The sequence below is a fragment of the Solenopsis invicta genome, chromosome 5, assembly GCF_016802725.1.
Source record: "Solenopsis invicta isolate M01_SB chromosome 5, UNIL_Sinv_3.0, whole genome shotgun sequence".
Taxonomy (NCBI): Eukaryota; Metazoa; Arthropoda; class Insecta; order Hymenoptera; family Formicidae; genus Solenopsis; species Solenopsis invicta.
Genome location: NC_052668.1, coordinates 11,482,769 through 11,498,097, shown reverse-complemented (window position 1 = coordinate 11,498,097; position 15,329 = coordinate 11,482,769). Strand labels below are relative to the sequence as shown.

At 49.0% G+C, this 15,329-nt stretch overlaps 1 protein-coding gene across 1 annotated transcript in view; it reads right to left on the bottom strand.

Moving 5' to 3' along the window:
* Nucleotides 1-15,329, bottom strand: part of LOC105207553 (protein dachsous) — a 350,965-nt gene that overhangs the window by 31,202 nt on the left and 304,434 nt on the right. Inside the window, exons 4-6 of the mRNA XM_026136311.2 lie at nucleotides 6,520-6,683; nucleotides 5,716-6,120; nucleotides 2,801-3,209 (exon numbers count right to left, since the gene is read on the bottom strand). Of these exons, the coding sequence (XP_025992096.2) occupies nucleotides 2,801-3,209; nucleotides 5,716-6,120; nucleotides 6,520-6,683 (978 nt within the window). The remainder of the gene's footprint in view (nucleotides 1-2,800; nucleotides 3,210-5,715; nucleotides 6,121-6,519; nucleotides 6,684-15,329) is intronic.

Sequence of the window (15,329 nt, the reverse complement as noted above, 5' to 3'; positions counted from 1 at the left end):
TCCGGCAGCGCGATCGCCCCCACCCCCCTCTTGGCTGTCGTTAGCCCTCATCTTTTTTTCTGCCTCTCGGTCCTCTCCATCCGCGCGCCGCCGCGCCGCGCCGCGCCGACCGGGATGACTCGAGAAGTCCCACCTCTGCAAACAGGCAGCGCGGAGATGCGAGAACGAAGAAAGAAAGAGAGAGAGAGAGAGAGAAAGACCCGGGCCTCTCGGAGCCGAGAGCGTGTACACAAATACTCCCGTGTCGCATGCCAATCAAACTGCGCGCATTGCACAAGCGGTGTGAGCCCGCGCCGCATACGTGTGCGCGTATTTCGCGGCGTGTGACGGGCCCCGGGCCCCGTTCCTGATGATTCGTTACACGCCGACCAGGCGAAAGCGCCACTCTTACCGGATTATATTTTAATACCGACGAACCGTACACACCGCTGCAACCTAAAATGAGCTATACGGAGATCCCGCAAAAAAGAAACGATCCTCGTGTCGTTCTTGTTACTTCGGCCTGGTAATTTGGTAAATCGCCATTGAGCGACATCGTAAGCTTAAACCTCGGCGGTCGTATTTGTGAAATGTCCGATTTATTTAACAATCGTGCTACAATGTATAGTTTTAAGTAGAAGTGTGCGTATAGCCTGACTTGAGATCAAATCGAATCTGAAAGATTCAAATTTAAACCGTTTGAGAATTTCAAATTTGTTATCTAGGTTGAATAAGGTCTAATTGTTTTAAAGCTTAACGTTATCTTCCAAATTATTTTTTAAGTGATTATCAATCACAGAAATAAAATCCCTCAAAGTCCATTCTGATAATTGATGTTAAACATCAATTATCTTTAATTTTATCTATGATTGATTTTTTTAACTTTTGCAAATTCTTGAGTGCAGGTTGAGTGCAATTTTAGTTTCTCAAAAATAGCAACACTGAAAATTATTATCCTGTGTTGCATGCCGCGTAACAAACAAATGACAACGGCAATAATAGTAAACCTGTGGATCTTGTTTAATAAATATATTTGTAAAAAAGTATATTTATTTAAAAAAATATCTGTTTTTTCTATAGTTAGGAAGTTGAATAATACATGTTGAAATAAATCATAAAAAAATGTACCATTTAATAAACTTTGCAGCAAATTATTATAAAAACAGCTCATTTACCCACTTTGTCACAAGTTTTTGTTCCATTAAATAAACGTGTTGTCAGTTTTAATTCTCTAGTCTCTCTTTATTTACTTCCTATGACTCATCTTTCAAGTATATTTTACAAGCATAAAACGCATTTTATAAGTATATTTAAAAATGGGCCTTATTTCATGCTGGGCCTTATTCGAATCAAGTGTTATAAATTTTCACTTCTATTTTTCAACATTTGATCGAACCTCGCAAATGCTTGCTTGATTTGCACGCCTCCAGTTTAAAGCAATGAAATATTAGGATTTCGAAATATAGTCTGAGAGAGACTTAGTAAGCCGAGCGATGTTGTCCGGGTACGAGGAACCCTTTCATCGATTACGAAATCGTTCAACAATGGCGCGGCATAAAGGGCCGTAGAGTTGACGCAAGAGCAACGCGTAAATTACACGCGTTGACGGCTGGGGGCCATTTAGTACATTAATAGTCTCTCCTTTTCCCGCTCGTAAGCGTCCCCTTCCATCTCTCGCGCCTAAATCGATCTTTCGTTAACGTTCGTTTCTCTCCATCCATCGTATCGTTGTGAAAGGAACAAGCAAAGGGACAAGGGAATGTAACATCACGACGGCGATTCAGACTCGGAGAATTAATAAGAAGCTAGCGAAGGCGCGCGTTCTCAATTTTTATTCAACAGACTAAGAACCTGTCTTAAACAGGAAGTAACCGCGGGCTGCCACACTTCGCGCTGTGTGCGAGGACGCGAGAAGAGCTGCGATATAGAAGTCAGCGGCGAAGAGTGAATAAGAAAGAGATCGCGAATCGAAGGGATCGTCTAGGCGATTATAAACCGATGAATGAGATTGAATATCTGGCGGAAATAGAAGAATCCGTGGCAGGCGCGGAGTACAATTACGTTCGTGATAACACTTCGGGACGAAGGGCAGGTATATAATTTAGAGAAGCGAAACGCGTGAAAGATTAATTTCGATTTCGACGATGAATTGTATTATATCGACCACGGCGCACGGATCGCTTCCGTTTCGCGCGGCGTGACGCATTCCTGCGGCCGCATTGAAATATACTGCTGCGTCGTGAGTATGACAATAATGCAAGGCAAAGCGTCACGGCGAAGGAAGAAATTCCAAACGTACAACCAAAATGTTAATCGCTGCGAATCGATCACTGTCACCCGTAGCCCCGAGAAGCACCGAGGGGACCGTCCACCGAATCAGGAAGTTTCTCTTTGTAGTACATCTCTTATTCACGCTTGTCGAGTAGCACGACCGTAACTCCGGTGTGAATTTAACTTGTCGGAGAACGAGCCGGTCGAAGCGGAGAGAATAATGCGATTCTTTTGCCAGGTCTGTTCAACGAATTCTCGAATTACACGTTCGCAAGCAACTCGAGGATGTACGCTGCCGCGAGCCGAAACTCGGCGAAACTCGTGGAAACGATTCGCCAATATTTTTCTCCGTGAGTTTTCGAGCTGCGTGGGCATCTCCGGCTCGATCCTCGAAGCACGGACCCGAGCTGACTTTACAAACACTCGAGCGTCGTTACGAACCTTATACACTTCTCGTGGCGTTTGACGGGGCGACGCGACGCAAAACGAAGTGCAAACGGAACGAGGAGAACGAAAAACAGGAAAATAAGATGAGAAGATAGCCTCTTACCTGTGTCGGGATCAACGGCGAAGCTGCTGTTGGTTTGGACCACCGCGTATCTGAGGAGCGAGTTCTTGCCGATATCGGGATCGATGGCGCTCACGCGTCCGACCAGAGTGCCCGAGGGTAGATTCTCGAGCAGCTCGAACGCGTAAAAGTCCTTCTCGAAACGCGGATCGTTGTCGTTGTCGTCCAGGACCATCACCAGCACGGTCGCACTCGCGGTCGCCGCGGGCGATCCGTTGTCGGTCGCGAAAACCGTCAAAGCGTGCCGATCGAGAGTCTCGCGGTCCAAGCTCTGCGCTAGGTAGATCCAGCCGGTAATAGGATTGATGCGAAAAGCGGTCGACCCGTGCAGACGATAGCTCAGCCTCGCGTTATTTCCCGTGTCCAGATCCACTGCTGTTACCTGAAGAATCTGCAAGTGAAGAATTCAGTTGATCCACAATATAACCAGTGCGTTTGATATAACCATTCAATGGATTCGCTAATCTGATTTTGCGATCGTTGAATCGCGCATGCACACAAGCGCGGCGACGACTTTATAACGTTTAATAAAAATGTTTGAAACATCAAAACAAGCATGATGGAACGTTAAAGCTCCAAACGAATAGAACCACGATGAGATTCGAAACAAGAGCAATCGCATCATCCGTAGACATTTCTCGCGATCTTGCGAGAGAGTAAGAAAAGGAGTAAAAGAGAGAGAAAGAGAGGCGGCGTCGGGACCAGTCGATCCGGTCGTTCCGTATTAATTAAACGCATCTAAAGACCGCGTACCCTAAACACGTTCGGACCAGGCGATGTTTTCCAGCGCGGGAGGATGGTGAATTGCGAAGGTTGGAGGAAAAAGAAGAGGAAGAAAAAGTGCAGGATCGGGAGTGTATAAGGTCGTGTCTCGCGCATGAACCCGCGGCTTACGAATGATGGATGGTGGTAGAAGACGAAGGGAAAGAGGTGGGAATGGAGAAAGAGGGAGAAGGAGGATGAGAGAGATGCCGCAACCGGGTCGTCTTCGCGGAGGACCAGGAGAGGGAGGGGGGATGCAGGTTATCATTAGATGAGGAACCTGACATGAGAGCAGGCAGTAATGTGTTTAACTGTACGTTATTAGTTCACGGTGGGTGAAGGGTTACGTTCTGCCAAGTTACTCTCTCGCTCCAGCTATTTCCTCCCTGTCGCCTCCATATCTATCTCGTTTTCTCGTCCAGATCGTTCCGTCTCATTTTATCTTTAACATACACTAGCGGTTGAGATATTGTCCGGATACCACCGACAGCTCACAGATCTGTTTCGCCGATAGATACCACCGATTTATAGTACCCGGTACACCAGGAGGAAGATGGAGCGGAAGATCGAGTGGCGATGAGGGAAGAAGGAAGAGGAAGAGAAAGAGACGAGTTGGACGAAAAAGAGACAGAGAGAGAGAGAGAGAGAGAGAGAGAGAGAAGGAAGGGGGAAGCGCGAACTACCGCGACGTACCCGCCTGTACGTTGTATTAAAAATGCGACGTCGTTTAACGGGTGTATCTCGTGGCGAAAATCTCACTGCCATTCGTCATCGGTATCCTCGTATTCGGGATTACGTTCGCTTCGTACGCGACTACCATCGCCACGAAGAAGCGTCGGACCTATCAGCCGCGTGCCAACGACGACCCGGTTCTCGTGAGTTTCGCAGCTAATGACTCTCCTTCTCGTCGACGCGGTCTCTCGTCACAAAACCTCGCCATCGACCCATGCTCGCCCTTATTTCGATTTTTTTGTTGGATAATGACTGATATGTGTAGATAATTACAGGGGGAATGATGCACGTTGCCCTTGGCGATCTTCGCGGATGGACCCGCGTCTCCGAGTCTCCAAGGTACACAAGTATCGTTTTGGATTTGCTCCGGACGTTCTCCCGGACAACGAAGATCGAGGAAGATTTGCGAATAGAGTCAAATAACGTAAAAATTCAAATTTCTCAAATACAATCGAAATACTGCTATATTCGATGTAACCATATATAACATGATAGATCTTCCCCCGTTGCGTAATCACTCAGGAAGTTACTCGCGAAATGATCGACTGTGTGGCGTTTCTCCTGGCCTATCGGTTGTTACCTATCAATCCTAAACCTCTCTCTCTCTCTCTCTTTCTCTCTCCCTCCCTCTCTCTCTCTCTCTCTCTCTCTCTCTCTCTCTCTCTCTCGTGGCTGTTCGCAATCGATATCAACCGCGGCAACATGCCGCGTCTGGATATCAGATTATCGGGCATTCCCTATCCATCTCCCAGCTTCGAACTGGTCCGTCGAGCAACCACAGCGAGGTAACATCGTCTAATCTCGCTGCAGCGTGATGCAACATCCGGTTAATTCTGTTCTTAGCGCGGGGCTAATTCTCTCTTTGCCTACAAGGTGAACTCCGCGAGTCAACGTCTTCTTCTTCTCCTCCTCTCGCTTCTCCTGCTCCTTTCTCGTTCGAGAGAAGCTACCCGGAAGGGGAGAGTAGACGACTGGTAGCTGGTGTGGCGTACGCCTCACGATACGAGAGGGGGCAATGGGTTCACAGGCGCGTTCTTCCTGGTTGTCCCGGATAAAATTACGCATCCCAAGAGACGGGAGAAGTACGTTTTGACGCACACGGGAGCAAAAAGAATCCGGTCAGGGGAAAAAGGGAACGATCACTTCGGCCGCGAAGAGATACCGATGAAGAGCGGAAGAAAGGCCGAAGAGAGAGGTTGTTAACTTCTACCGCCTCTACCATTCGATTCAGAGATTCTACCTCTCCCACTCTCTCGTTCTCTCTCTCTCTCTCTCTCTCTCTCTCTCTCTCTCTCTCTCCCGCTGTCGCTCGCTTCAGCCGCTTCTTTTTTCGAAGAACCCTACCGCATCCTCTCGACAAACAAATGCTCGCGTGACGGGCGTGTAATGAAGATTTTTCTCACCTGGGAATCAAGCCTGGCGCCTTCGGGAACCTCCACGTGATACTCGTTCCTCTCGAACACTGGGGGGTTGTCATTCACGTCCTGCACCTCGACGCTCAGGCTGAGGTTAGACGAGAGCCCGGTGCCGTCCAGGGCAGTTATCAGGAGGCCGTGCCTCTGCTGGGTCTCGTAATCCAATCGCTTCGTTAAATAGAGCTCGCCGGTTTGCACGTTTATCCTGAACAGATTGTTGCCGTTCTGACCGAGAACGTAGCGTATCGGCAGCGACGGCGTGATGTCGGGATCGGTAGCGTGCGCTACGTACAGAGGCTCGTGAAGAGGGTGCGATTCCGGCACCGAGATGCGAACGGTGCTCGTGCGAAATGACGGTGGGTTGTCGTTCACGTCCTCCACGATCACTTCCATCTGTAACGAAAAAAAAAACACGGACGGATGTCGCGTATAAAGCGCTGCGATTAACTTGGCAATGTGGTCCTTCACGGCGCAACGCGGCGCGGCGGCATGCGCTGCTAGTGACAAGCGCTGTTTGTGTCTCGTTAATGCAAAACTGGTAAAACGATGGAATCTAAACTCCGCGTCTTTCAAAATACGATACTAATTCGCTAACGATCACGCGCGCGTCGCTCACTGAATATTAATATAATAATGTCGGTGGGAACGCAAAAAATCGTAGCGCAGACTTTTCGCACGCTTCGGGATTATTATATGTGTATTCAGGATAAATATATCGAGAACACGGATAAACGGCTATGATTACGGTGAGTTAATACCGAGATACGATGATTATCAGGATGCGCAATTTACCTGGCAATATCCAACGGAGCCGCTATTATGTGCCTCGATGCTGAGAACGTATTTGTCACGTGATTCCCGATCGAGCGGCTGTCGAATCCTCAGCATCCCCGTGTTGGGATCCAGCGAGAGATCAGCTTCCTCTCTTGCCAGATAAAACCTGCTTGATCGTTCGCCTGGAAATGCAGAATACATAATTTAAATAATGTATACAGATATACATGCATCAGATATAAGTAAAGGGGAGGGAGGAAATAGCCTCAAACGAGAGAAGAGAAACACATATTGCGTTAATTTATTCATAATAAGTCTCGTCGTTCAGCGGGGACTAATTAAAACAGTTACACCGGAATAATCTCGATAAATTATGACGCAGGTATCAAAAAGTAGTTGAGTTTCCGGTTGCATTTGCATGGAGATTTGCATTATCGCATCTTAGTTTTCATAATGGCCTCTGGTTCATCAGACGTTAAATTGATCGACGTGAGTTGCTATTAAATCACGATACTTACGTATCGCGTTCGCGGTTAAACCGCGAGATCGACTAGTTAAAGTCAGTTTCTCGTCTGTCGATTCTATACAAAGTTCTAACGAAGATGTCAAATCGATTTGCTTTTACGACATCAACGATCTTCAACGAGCTAAACGATATACTATACACGTTCGACGATCAGAAAAATACTCGGCGTGACTTTAAAGATCTCTCGCGTGCAAACACGATATTACAGAAGAACATTGGTTGGAGAACGCGATACCGATCTGTGCTAGCAACAACATTTTATCGCTGCGCGTGTTACAGTTTAACTTAAAATAAGAAAATATTGGAAATTAGAGAAACAAAATAAAATTTGCTACGCGCGTCCTTTGTCATCGCTACTTGTTTAAGAAACAAAAAAGGAGACAAAATTGTTCTCCAGTAAAATTACGGCGGCACGCCGGGCCCGCCGTAAAAGCTGGCTAGTCGAGGGGCCCCGCTAAGTAGAACCTTCAGGCGAGAGCTGTCGCGCGCGTCGCTAAGATCTCATTCGTCACGGTTACGATCGGGGAGCGTTGCGCTCGAAGGATCGTGTCCGATCGGCGGCACGATCTCACGGTAGATCTTCGGCGATGGTCGCGCACACGAACGGCCAAGGTGGCCCGGCGGCCTGACGTAACTTTGTACGACGACGGTACGATCGAGTCGGTCGATCGTTCGGCGAGAACAAACGGCGGGCACATGTGGGCTCCGTACACGCATGTAAGCGTACGAAGGAGCGAGTCGACGGATGAATGATGGCGGTTTATCGATTCCACGACATCGACCCGGCTCGACCTCCTCGCGCGAGCAGCCGGCCGGTACCGCCCGGTCCCGCTGCCACGGAATCAATTAATAGCCAAATTGGCCGGTCATTACCGCTGGCAGATGCAATTCCGTGATGAACGATTCAAGCGGCGCGAGCCCGCGCGTTTTCTCGGTATAACGAGTGCCGTTGGCGGTCAGCACGCCCACGCGTATCTCTTCGAGAACCGTGAGGATCCTACGAGCTTTCGCGGGGGAAATCAAATCGGCATTATCGCACGCGCGCGCTGTTCAACGGCGAGAAATACCCGACGATCCGTTTTAGATCTAACGCACGTCGCGCCGAGACGTGTCCCCGATTCGCCGCTTGATAGATGATGCCGTATAATTGGACAGCTTATTTCAGACGGACCCCTCTCTCTCAAAATCATTAGTTTGTCAGTACCGAGTCAAAGGCGGATCGTTAACGCACGTCGTTCCGACGTAAAAAGGATCTTAATCAAATTGATGAAAAAGCGTCCCCTTCAGTTTACTTTTCGCAATCGGCAATTAACCGTTTTATTAATGATGTATGAAATCCGGTTCAACGGCAATTCATTACGGCCGTTTGGACCTTTCTGCGTTATCCGACGTCGCGCCGCGGAAACACGTCGCGCGGCCACATCCAATTACAGACGTATGCCGTCGTACACGTACATACACGCAGGTAAGGCACGCACCAGCACGCGTACCGATAATTGCCCCGATCGATCGATCGATCGATCGGTCGGTCGGTCGGTCGCGCGTGGTAAGGCCCAATACGGGAACCGCGGTCACTCGGATCCGGAATATGTCCTTCCTAGATGCGTTTCGACAAATCCTCCGCAGGCCGGGGGATCTATACCGTGACGACGTGCCGCGTCTTCCGTCGATCCCGATCAAGTTTTTCTCCGTGGTGCAGCAGGAAAAACCGGGTGGACGGGGAAACGTTATCGTCTCGGCGAGTCGGTTTGAGAGATAGCCGTCTTTCCATTTCCACGGTAATGAATTTCCATCTGCGTCGCCGTCTTCGTCTTCGACGATCTCCGTGTCGTCTATATCGAACGTCATCGGTGACATCGGGTGACATCGACCGTTCGACCAGTGCCTTAAAGATGGTACTCGGTCGCGTACGTGGATGGCATAATTTATAGACCGCTATTTATACTCGATCCAACTCGTTCATCCTCCCCCCCCCCCTTTCTCGTTTCCCCTTACCGGTCGACGCACGCGACAGTGTGGAAGACGTATCCACGCGCACGCATACGCACACGCGAATATAAAGTGACGCGTACGAAAACGCGCCTCGGTCGGCGCGCGCGGTGCCCGGGCACTTTGGGGGAACATTTCATATTTTGTTCGAGAATGAAAACAAAATCATGACGAGGTCTGATCCGCGAAAAAAGTTGCTTAATTCTCAACGCTAAATAATTCCGCGAGCATTTACACGTCGAGACATTGATACAATCCTCATCATCTTCAGCTCGTTTCATAATATCCGAAAGATTGTCCGGTCAGACACCTCCTGTGTAAGTATACGCGCGGGCATGCACTCGCACGCGGACAGGACACGCGTACGTGTGTCCGCGATGGGTAGGCGCATACTTCGCTCGGATCGGCTCATTCGTGAAATGTATGTGCGAAGGATTGAAACACCGCGCTCTTGCGTGAACGTATACGCGCGGCGGCGCGCGTGTAATTACGCGAATGCGTTGGTACCGCGAGACTGGTCTGGAAGACGTACGCGTTTTATATCCACCGCGATACCTCTACCCATCAGCATTCGGTACCCGTGTTATTAAACGTCCGCGTGATCTTTTTCCACGGGCTCTCCGCCGCGAGAGGAGGGTCCGTCGATCCTGTACTACTCCCCGTATATAATTACGATTTACTCCGCATCCCGATACGCCGAGATACCGCTCGAGTATCCTGCCCGTGCAAAAGGATTTCGACGCGCGACTTCGGAAGGGTATGACACGCCGGACAAATCTGTGTGTCCCTTCCCGCCGTATAAGCCGCCGCCGCCGCCGCCGCCGCTGCGCCGCGGCAAGAAAGCTAGCCATTAAGATATGCATATTTGGCAATAAATCTTCAGACATAATAAAATCAAAGCGCGCAAATCGCCTGTTCTTCCTACGAATACAAAGTATTGCGGATCGGATTTTTACTCTGCGCAAAGAGTCACAAAAAATCATCGATTCATTGCATTCCAATAGTATCATTTGTTATAATTAATAAAGTAAATCTTGAACAAATTGATACAAATTTGTCAATTATACTAAGAGTTAAAATTTGATGTAGCGAGACTTGTATAAAAATAATGCGAATTTAGATGATACTCTGCTGTATTTTGTCATGTTTTATAGCAAAATTTAAAATTAACGAGGCTGCACATGGAGAAATATCAATTCTATTGCTAAGAAAACCGTTTATGCAATTTACTTTTTCTCTCGCATAAGTAACGATTATCCTTTAGCTAAGAATATTTCTCACAATTGTCAAAATATACTTATCGTAAATTTTAGAAAAATGTATTATTGCTTATATACTAAAAAAGGAGTTGAAACTGAAATTATATTTTAAATAAATTTGATGCTCTTCTCTTATGATGAACTTATGATGAAGTATTTGAAATAAGTAAGATTCAATTAATTCAAATTATATTTTTCCCCGATACATAAAAGTTTATTTTAAGTAAATATATTATTTGCTTTAACAAGTGATAAATTTTAAGATTATTGTTAAGAAAATACTCTTTACAAAGATAATCGTTAAAAGAAGAAAATTAACAATTTAATAATCGCTTTTCTTAACAGGAGAGTGGCACTTTCTGTGCGCGGAAAATTTGTACGTAAAGTTCGCGGCGCTGCTTTCGTCACGCGGAGCATTATTTTTATTCAGAATATTCATCTGCAAGGTGCACATGTAGCGCGATGACGTTTTTCTCCCGTCGATGTCGGTTGTTCGGCTTCGTCACCCTAGTTACACACGCGTCCCCTCGGGGTGTCCACGTGGGTGTAACGAAGACAAATCGCTCGCGTATTTGATTAATTCGCGAAGATCGCCGGTCCAGCGCTGGGATTCTCCCGACCTCCTCCTCGCATCCTTCGTCCTCCGGCAACGTGGATCGAATCGAGAGCGAGTTTTTGCTGGCGATGCCGGGGCAGGGAAGAAACCCGTAACGCACTCATTACTGATTCTCGCCCTTATGCGTTCTCCGCACGAATGGCACGATTAAAACGAGACGTTCCGTCAGATTTCTACGAGAGATCTCTCGGTGGTCGGCGGATTCCAAATTTGAGACGACGATGCTCAATATCAACAAAGTCATAATGTCTGGATACATCGAAACGCGCGAGGAGAAATCAAACGCGCGAGGAGAAATCAAACGCGGCGTTGCGCCGTGTTGCGTTATGACTGGACGTTATTGCGGCAAACCGCCACCTTTCCTTTTTTGCATCGACAAGTAGTCTCGGATGGCGAAGGTAGCGGTCAATGTTTACCGATCAGCATATCCTGCTTTCGTGGCATGCGTGTTGGCGCGAACGCCGCAGCGTGCGTGAACGTATGTACGTGCGCGATGCACCCGCGATATCTCTTGCATACTGACTTCTACGTATTGACAGTGCGAAGCAGTCAGGATAATCCCGCCCACAGTTTCCTTCCTTATGCAATCCTAAACAATACGAGTAGACGTGTACAACGTACACAATTTTTTTTGCGAAATTATCTCCAAGTACTTTTCTTCCTCCATGTGTTCCCCGCGAATTTCTATTCCACCCTTCCTACCCTTTGCTCTTTCGTGCCAGTTGCTCTTGCTCCGTCCTCCTCCGTCATCCCGCACTATTCCACTTCACGGTCCTCCCCTCCCAATCGTACAAATGGAATTCATTTCTAGTTCCTTGACTCCCGTTCCCCCACTTGTCTCCACGTCTCTCTTCCTCGTCTCTCTTTCGTTCTATCTCTGTCCTGTAGTTGTTGATCCTGTCCTGTTTTCATCTGGGTCGTCCTCACATGCACGACGCACGTATCGTGGCAACGACGACGACGACGACGACGATGACGAACACGAAGATCGAGGATGCTCATGCAATCGCAGTAGCAGGATGCTATTTATTTCTCTTCGATAATGCTCCAGAGGCTACAATTGCCACTACGAGTCGACATATGTATGTACGTACGCGTGCGTGTATATGCGTGGCGTGTAGGCAGCGGTATTAGCTATGAGAAATCGAAGCGAAGCTTCTAATTGGTGCCGGGAGGATATATTGAAATGAAGTCGTCGTGTCGCAGAGAAATATCCCGTTGGCGGGGCGAACGCGCGCTGATGATCGCGCGTTAATAGAAATTCGCATCCCGCGACGGCGCTGCTGCACGTACATATGTACACATTGAATACGCGACGGGAGCATAAATCGTACAAATGTGGAGAACGTTAATTGTCTAAATGCGGACGGGAAAACGAAGAGCGCGAGTGATCTTCCGTTAGGTTGACCGACAATTACTCGTGCACGAAACAATTCATAAATCATCCCCGATGATCATTTCTCTAAAGTATACGCGCCTGCTGCTGCCTCTCCGCTCTCTGCGCGTGGTGCCATTCTAACGTGGTCGCAGAAACGTGATGCTGACTAATTATTCTTCTTCATTACCTGTCTCATTCGTAAGCATACCCGCAATTTATGTACACACGGGCAGAAACGCGTGTCTTCACGGAGTGATCTAATGTAGGAAACAAATTGCTCGTCATTAAACAGCGCCAGTTTTTCGTTATTACCCCACCGCGGTCTCTCGACGCGAACACGACGGACGCGACGCGGCGTATACCGTAAATTTCCAACGAGGGAGTATCCTCTCTCGCCTCCCAATCGAGGGCGCGTAAAAAGACGTCCCGATGTCACGGTCGTCTGGTCCGCGAGCGACGTATGACGCGTGTTCGCAATTACGCGCTCCCTTGATTAATCGACGGGACGCATTCATGAATAACCGCGAGGGTAAGAGAAAACGCGCGAGCTTCTCGTCTAGAGAGTGGCCCCGCGTGCAAGGTGCAATCTCACTTGACTGAAAGTCCCCCGGCGGGGTCGTTGTAACCGGCGTCGCTAGCCAGCCAAGGGATGGCAAGGGGAGGAGGAGGAGATTATTCACTTTGGTGTCCGCCAACGATATTCGCAATGCGACCGAACGCGTGCGCGCGTGTCGCGCAAGAAGCCCAAAAAGCCGAGCAAAAAGTGATAGCGATCGGTGGCGAAGTTGTTATATTGAAATCAAGACGTCCGTCGCGTCGCTGCCCGCGCGGACTTCCAATCACGACGCCAAACTGGACGTTCCGGATTACCCTCCTCTATATACGTAATGGAAGTTTTTCTGCGCCCGCGTGTATCACACCGCGCGGATCGACCTCGCGTTTAGACGGCTCCTGATGAGATCTCCCGCGTCGCTTCTTGCGGGATTTAATAACGTGCTATTAACGTTTTTTCCGTAGAAACTTTTCAGTTCCTTCCGCCGCTTTAGCTGACTGATAACCATTAACGATAACGCTTATACACGAGATGTTTCGCAAGCCTTATGAATATTTCGCAAACATTAAGAAGTCTCCTTACATGGCGGAGAAGCATCGAACAGAAGCTCGTCTTCCAGTCCTGCTTGTAGAATTATCCGAACCAGTAACGCAGTGATTAAATGTCCGAACGAAGTTCGCGTACCTCGTACGTTAACTCGGGACTAATTATCGATTTTTAATTATTGGCATACCGCAGGCTGCTACGGTACTACGTAAAATTGACCATATATGTAGATCGCAGCGTTCTTTTTGCTGTTGTACCCTGCACACGATCGTGTTCGTGTCGCGACGAGAAATCGTCAAGCGAGATGAAAAACGATCCCTGCGTCCCTTCGCGAACCGATTAGAATTACTCTTAGTATTCCTACGAGATTCCAGAACTTCGTTCCCAGACATTTCGAAGGAGAAGTGTCCTCTCCAGGACGTTCCTCCTGTCTCATCTTCGTCGTGCGGTGAGCGCAATCGGCATCAGATCGAACTATATTTATCGTCAAGTACACGGCCGGTATTAATTACTTGCCACGCTCGGGAGCCGCACGCGAGAACGACGCGAGGAGCCACGTACGTCCGCGGTACCGCGCGATAAATCACAGATCGATGATCGGATCGTGGAAGGTCTCGCAGCGTGAGATCCCCTCATGCCTACGCGGTCGACACGACGGACGCCGTGTATCTCGCGACGATGGTTTCTCTTATTTTGCTAATTAGCTCGCAACGGATCCGTCCCGCCCGAGGTCGACTCGAGGAAGCCGGTCTCCGATTCTCTCAAGGGCGATGCCGCCCATCTCCGAAGCCGTCCGTCCCGCGTCGCCGCCGTGCAGCGCCCGCGAACATTTACGATCGCCAGGAGAGGCTGCTCGTGATCGCCTTACGTGGACATTTTGTCGCCTCGACGTCCTTCCGCCGGCTTCCGCGTCTCTCGAGGGACGCACGTCCCGCGCGGCCGTAACAGACCGAATTATACGAGCCGTGAATGCGAAACGCCTTTTCTCTTTCGCGACATCGCCATCGTCCAACGATGAAAACGGTGTTACACGTTTTCTTCGAGTCTGATGTCGAAACGTTAGAATAAATGTCAGCATTTATCGTCGGCGGGTAGAAACTTCGAAACGCGCGACTTTTGCGAACGCCTTCGCAATCTTTCTTATCGGATGATCGTTACGTCAACAAATCGTGCCGCTGGATCTTTCGCTACGCCCGCGCGGTAACGACGGAGTGACAAAAAGAGGCGAGAGTAATCGCGATTTATTACGCATGTAACGGGATGCATCGATTTTGTCGCAGCTTTTCGCGCGATCGGCCTCAGGCGCAATCGATTATCCCCGCGGAGACCGTGGAATGTTCGCGCGCGGTGTCGAGCCTTCGGACCTTCGAACGAAAGGCCGACCGTTTGCATAAATCCGTGGACTTTTAATTGGACCGGCTGGGTCCGCTTATGGCCGACGATCGAGATAGCGCGATCGCGCGAAAACGATCCGTCGAGTCCCGGGGGCTCGAACGGCGAATTGAGTATCTCGTTAATTAGGGAACGGCGCGTAATCAAATTTCGGAAATACGTTTAGAAATGCCGGGTTGCGGGCAGCGCCGAACGGCCATCGAAGTCGTTCGCCGCGAGTATAATTATCGCTTGGCGGCCTGCGATCTGGATGCATCTTCTGCTATCGCGGTCGTAACGGTGCTGCGGAACAGTTGCACGGCGGTATAAAACTCGGAATCTACGGAAGACTCACACGAATTCTCGACGAAGCTGCACACGTGCGGACAGAAACAGAGAAACACCGCGGACGGACAGTAATCGAACATATAGCTGTAGTAGAAGAGAACGCGTCCGAGCTCTCCAACGATGACAAAAGGACGAAACGTCGAGAGGTGCAGATTGAAGAAAGAATTCGAATACGGCGCGTCTGGTGAAGAAAAGCTCCGAAATTTCGATGCGATCGTGCCGCGGATGAGGCGCCGAGGAGG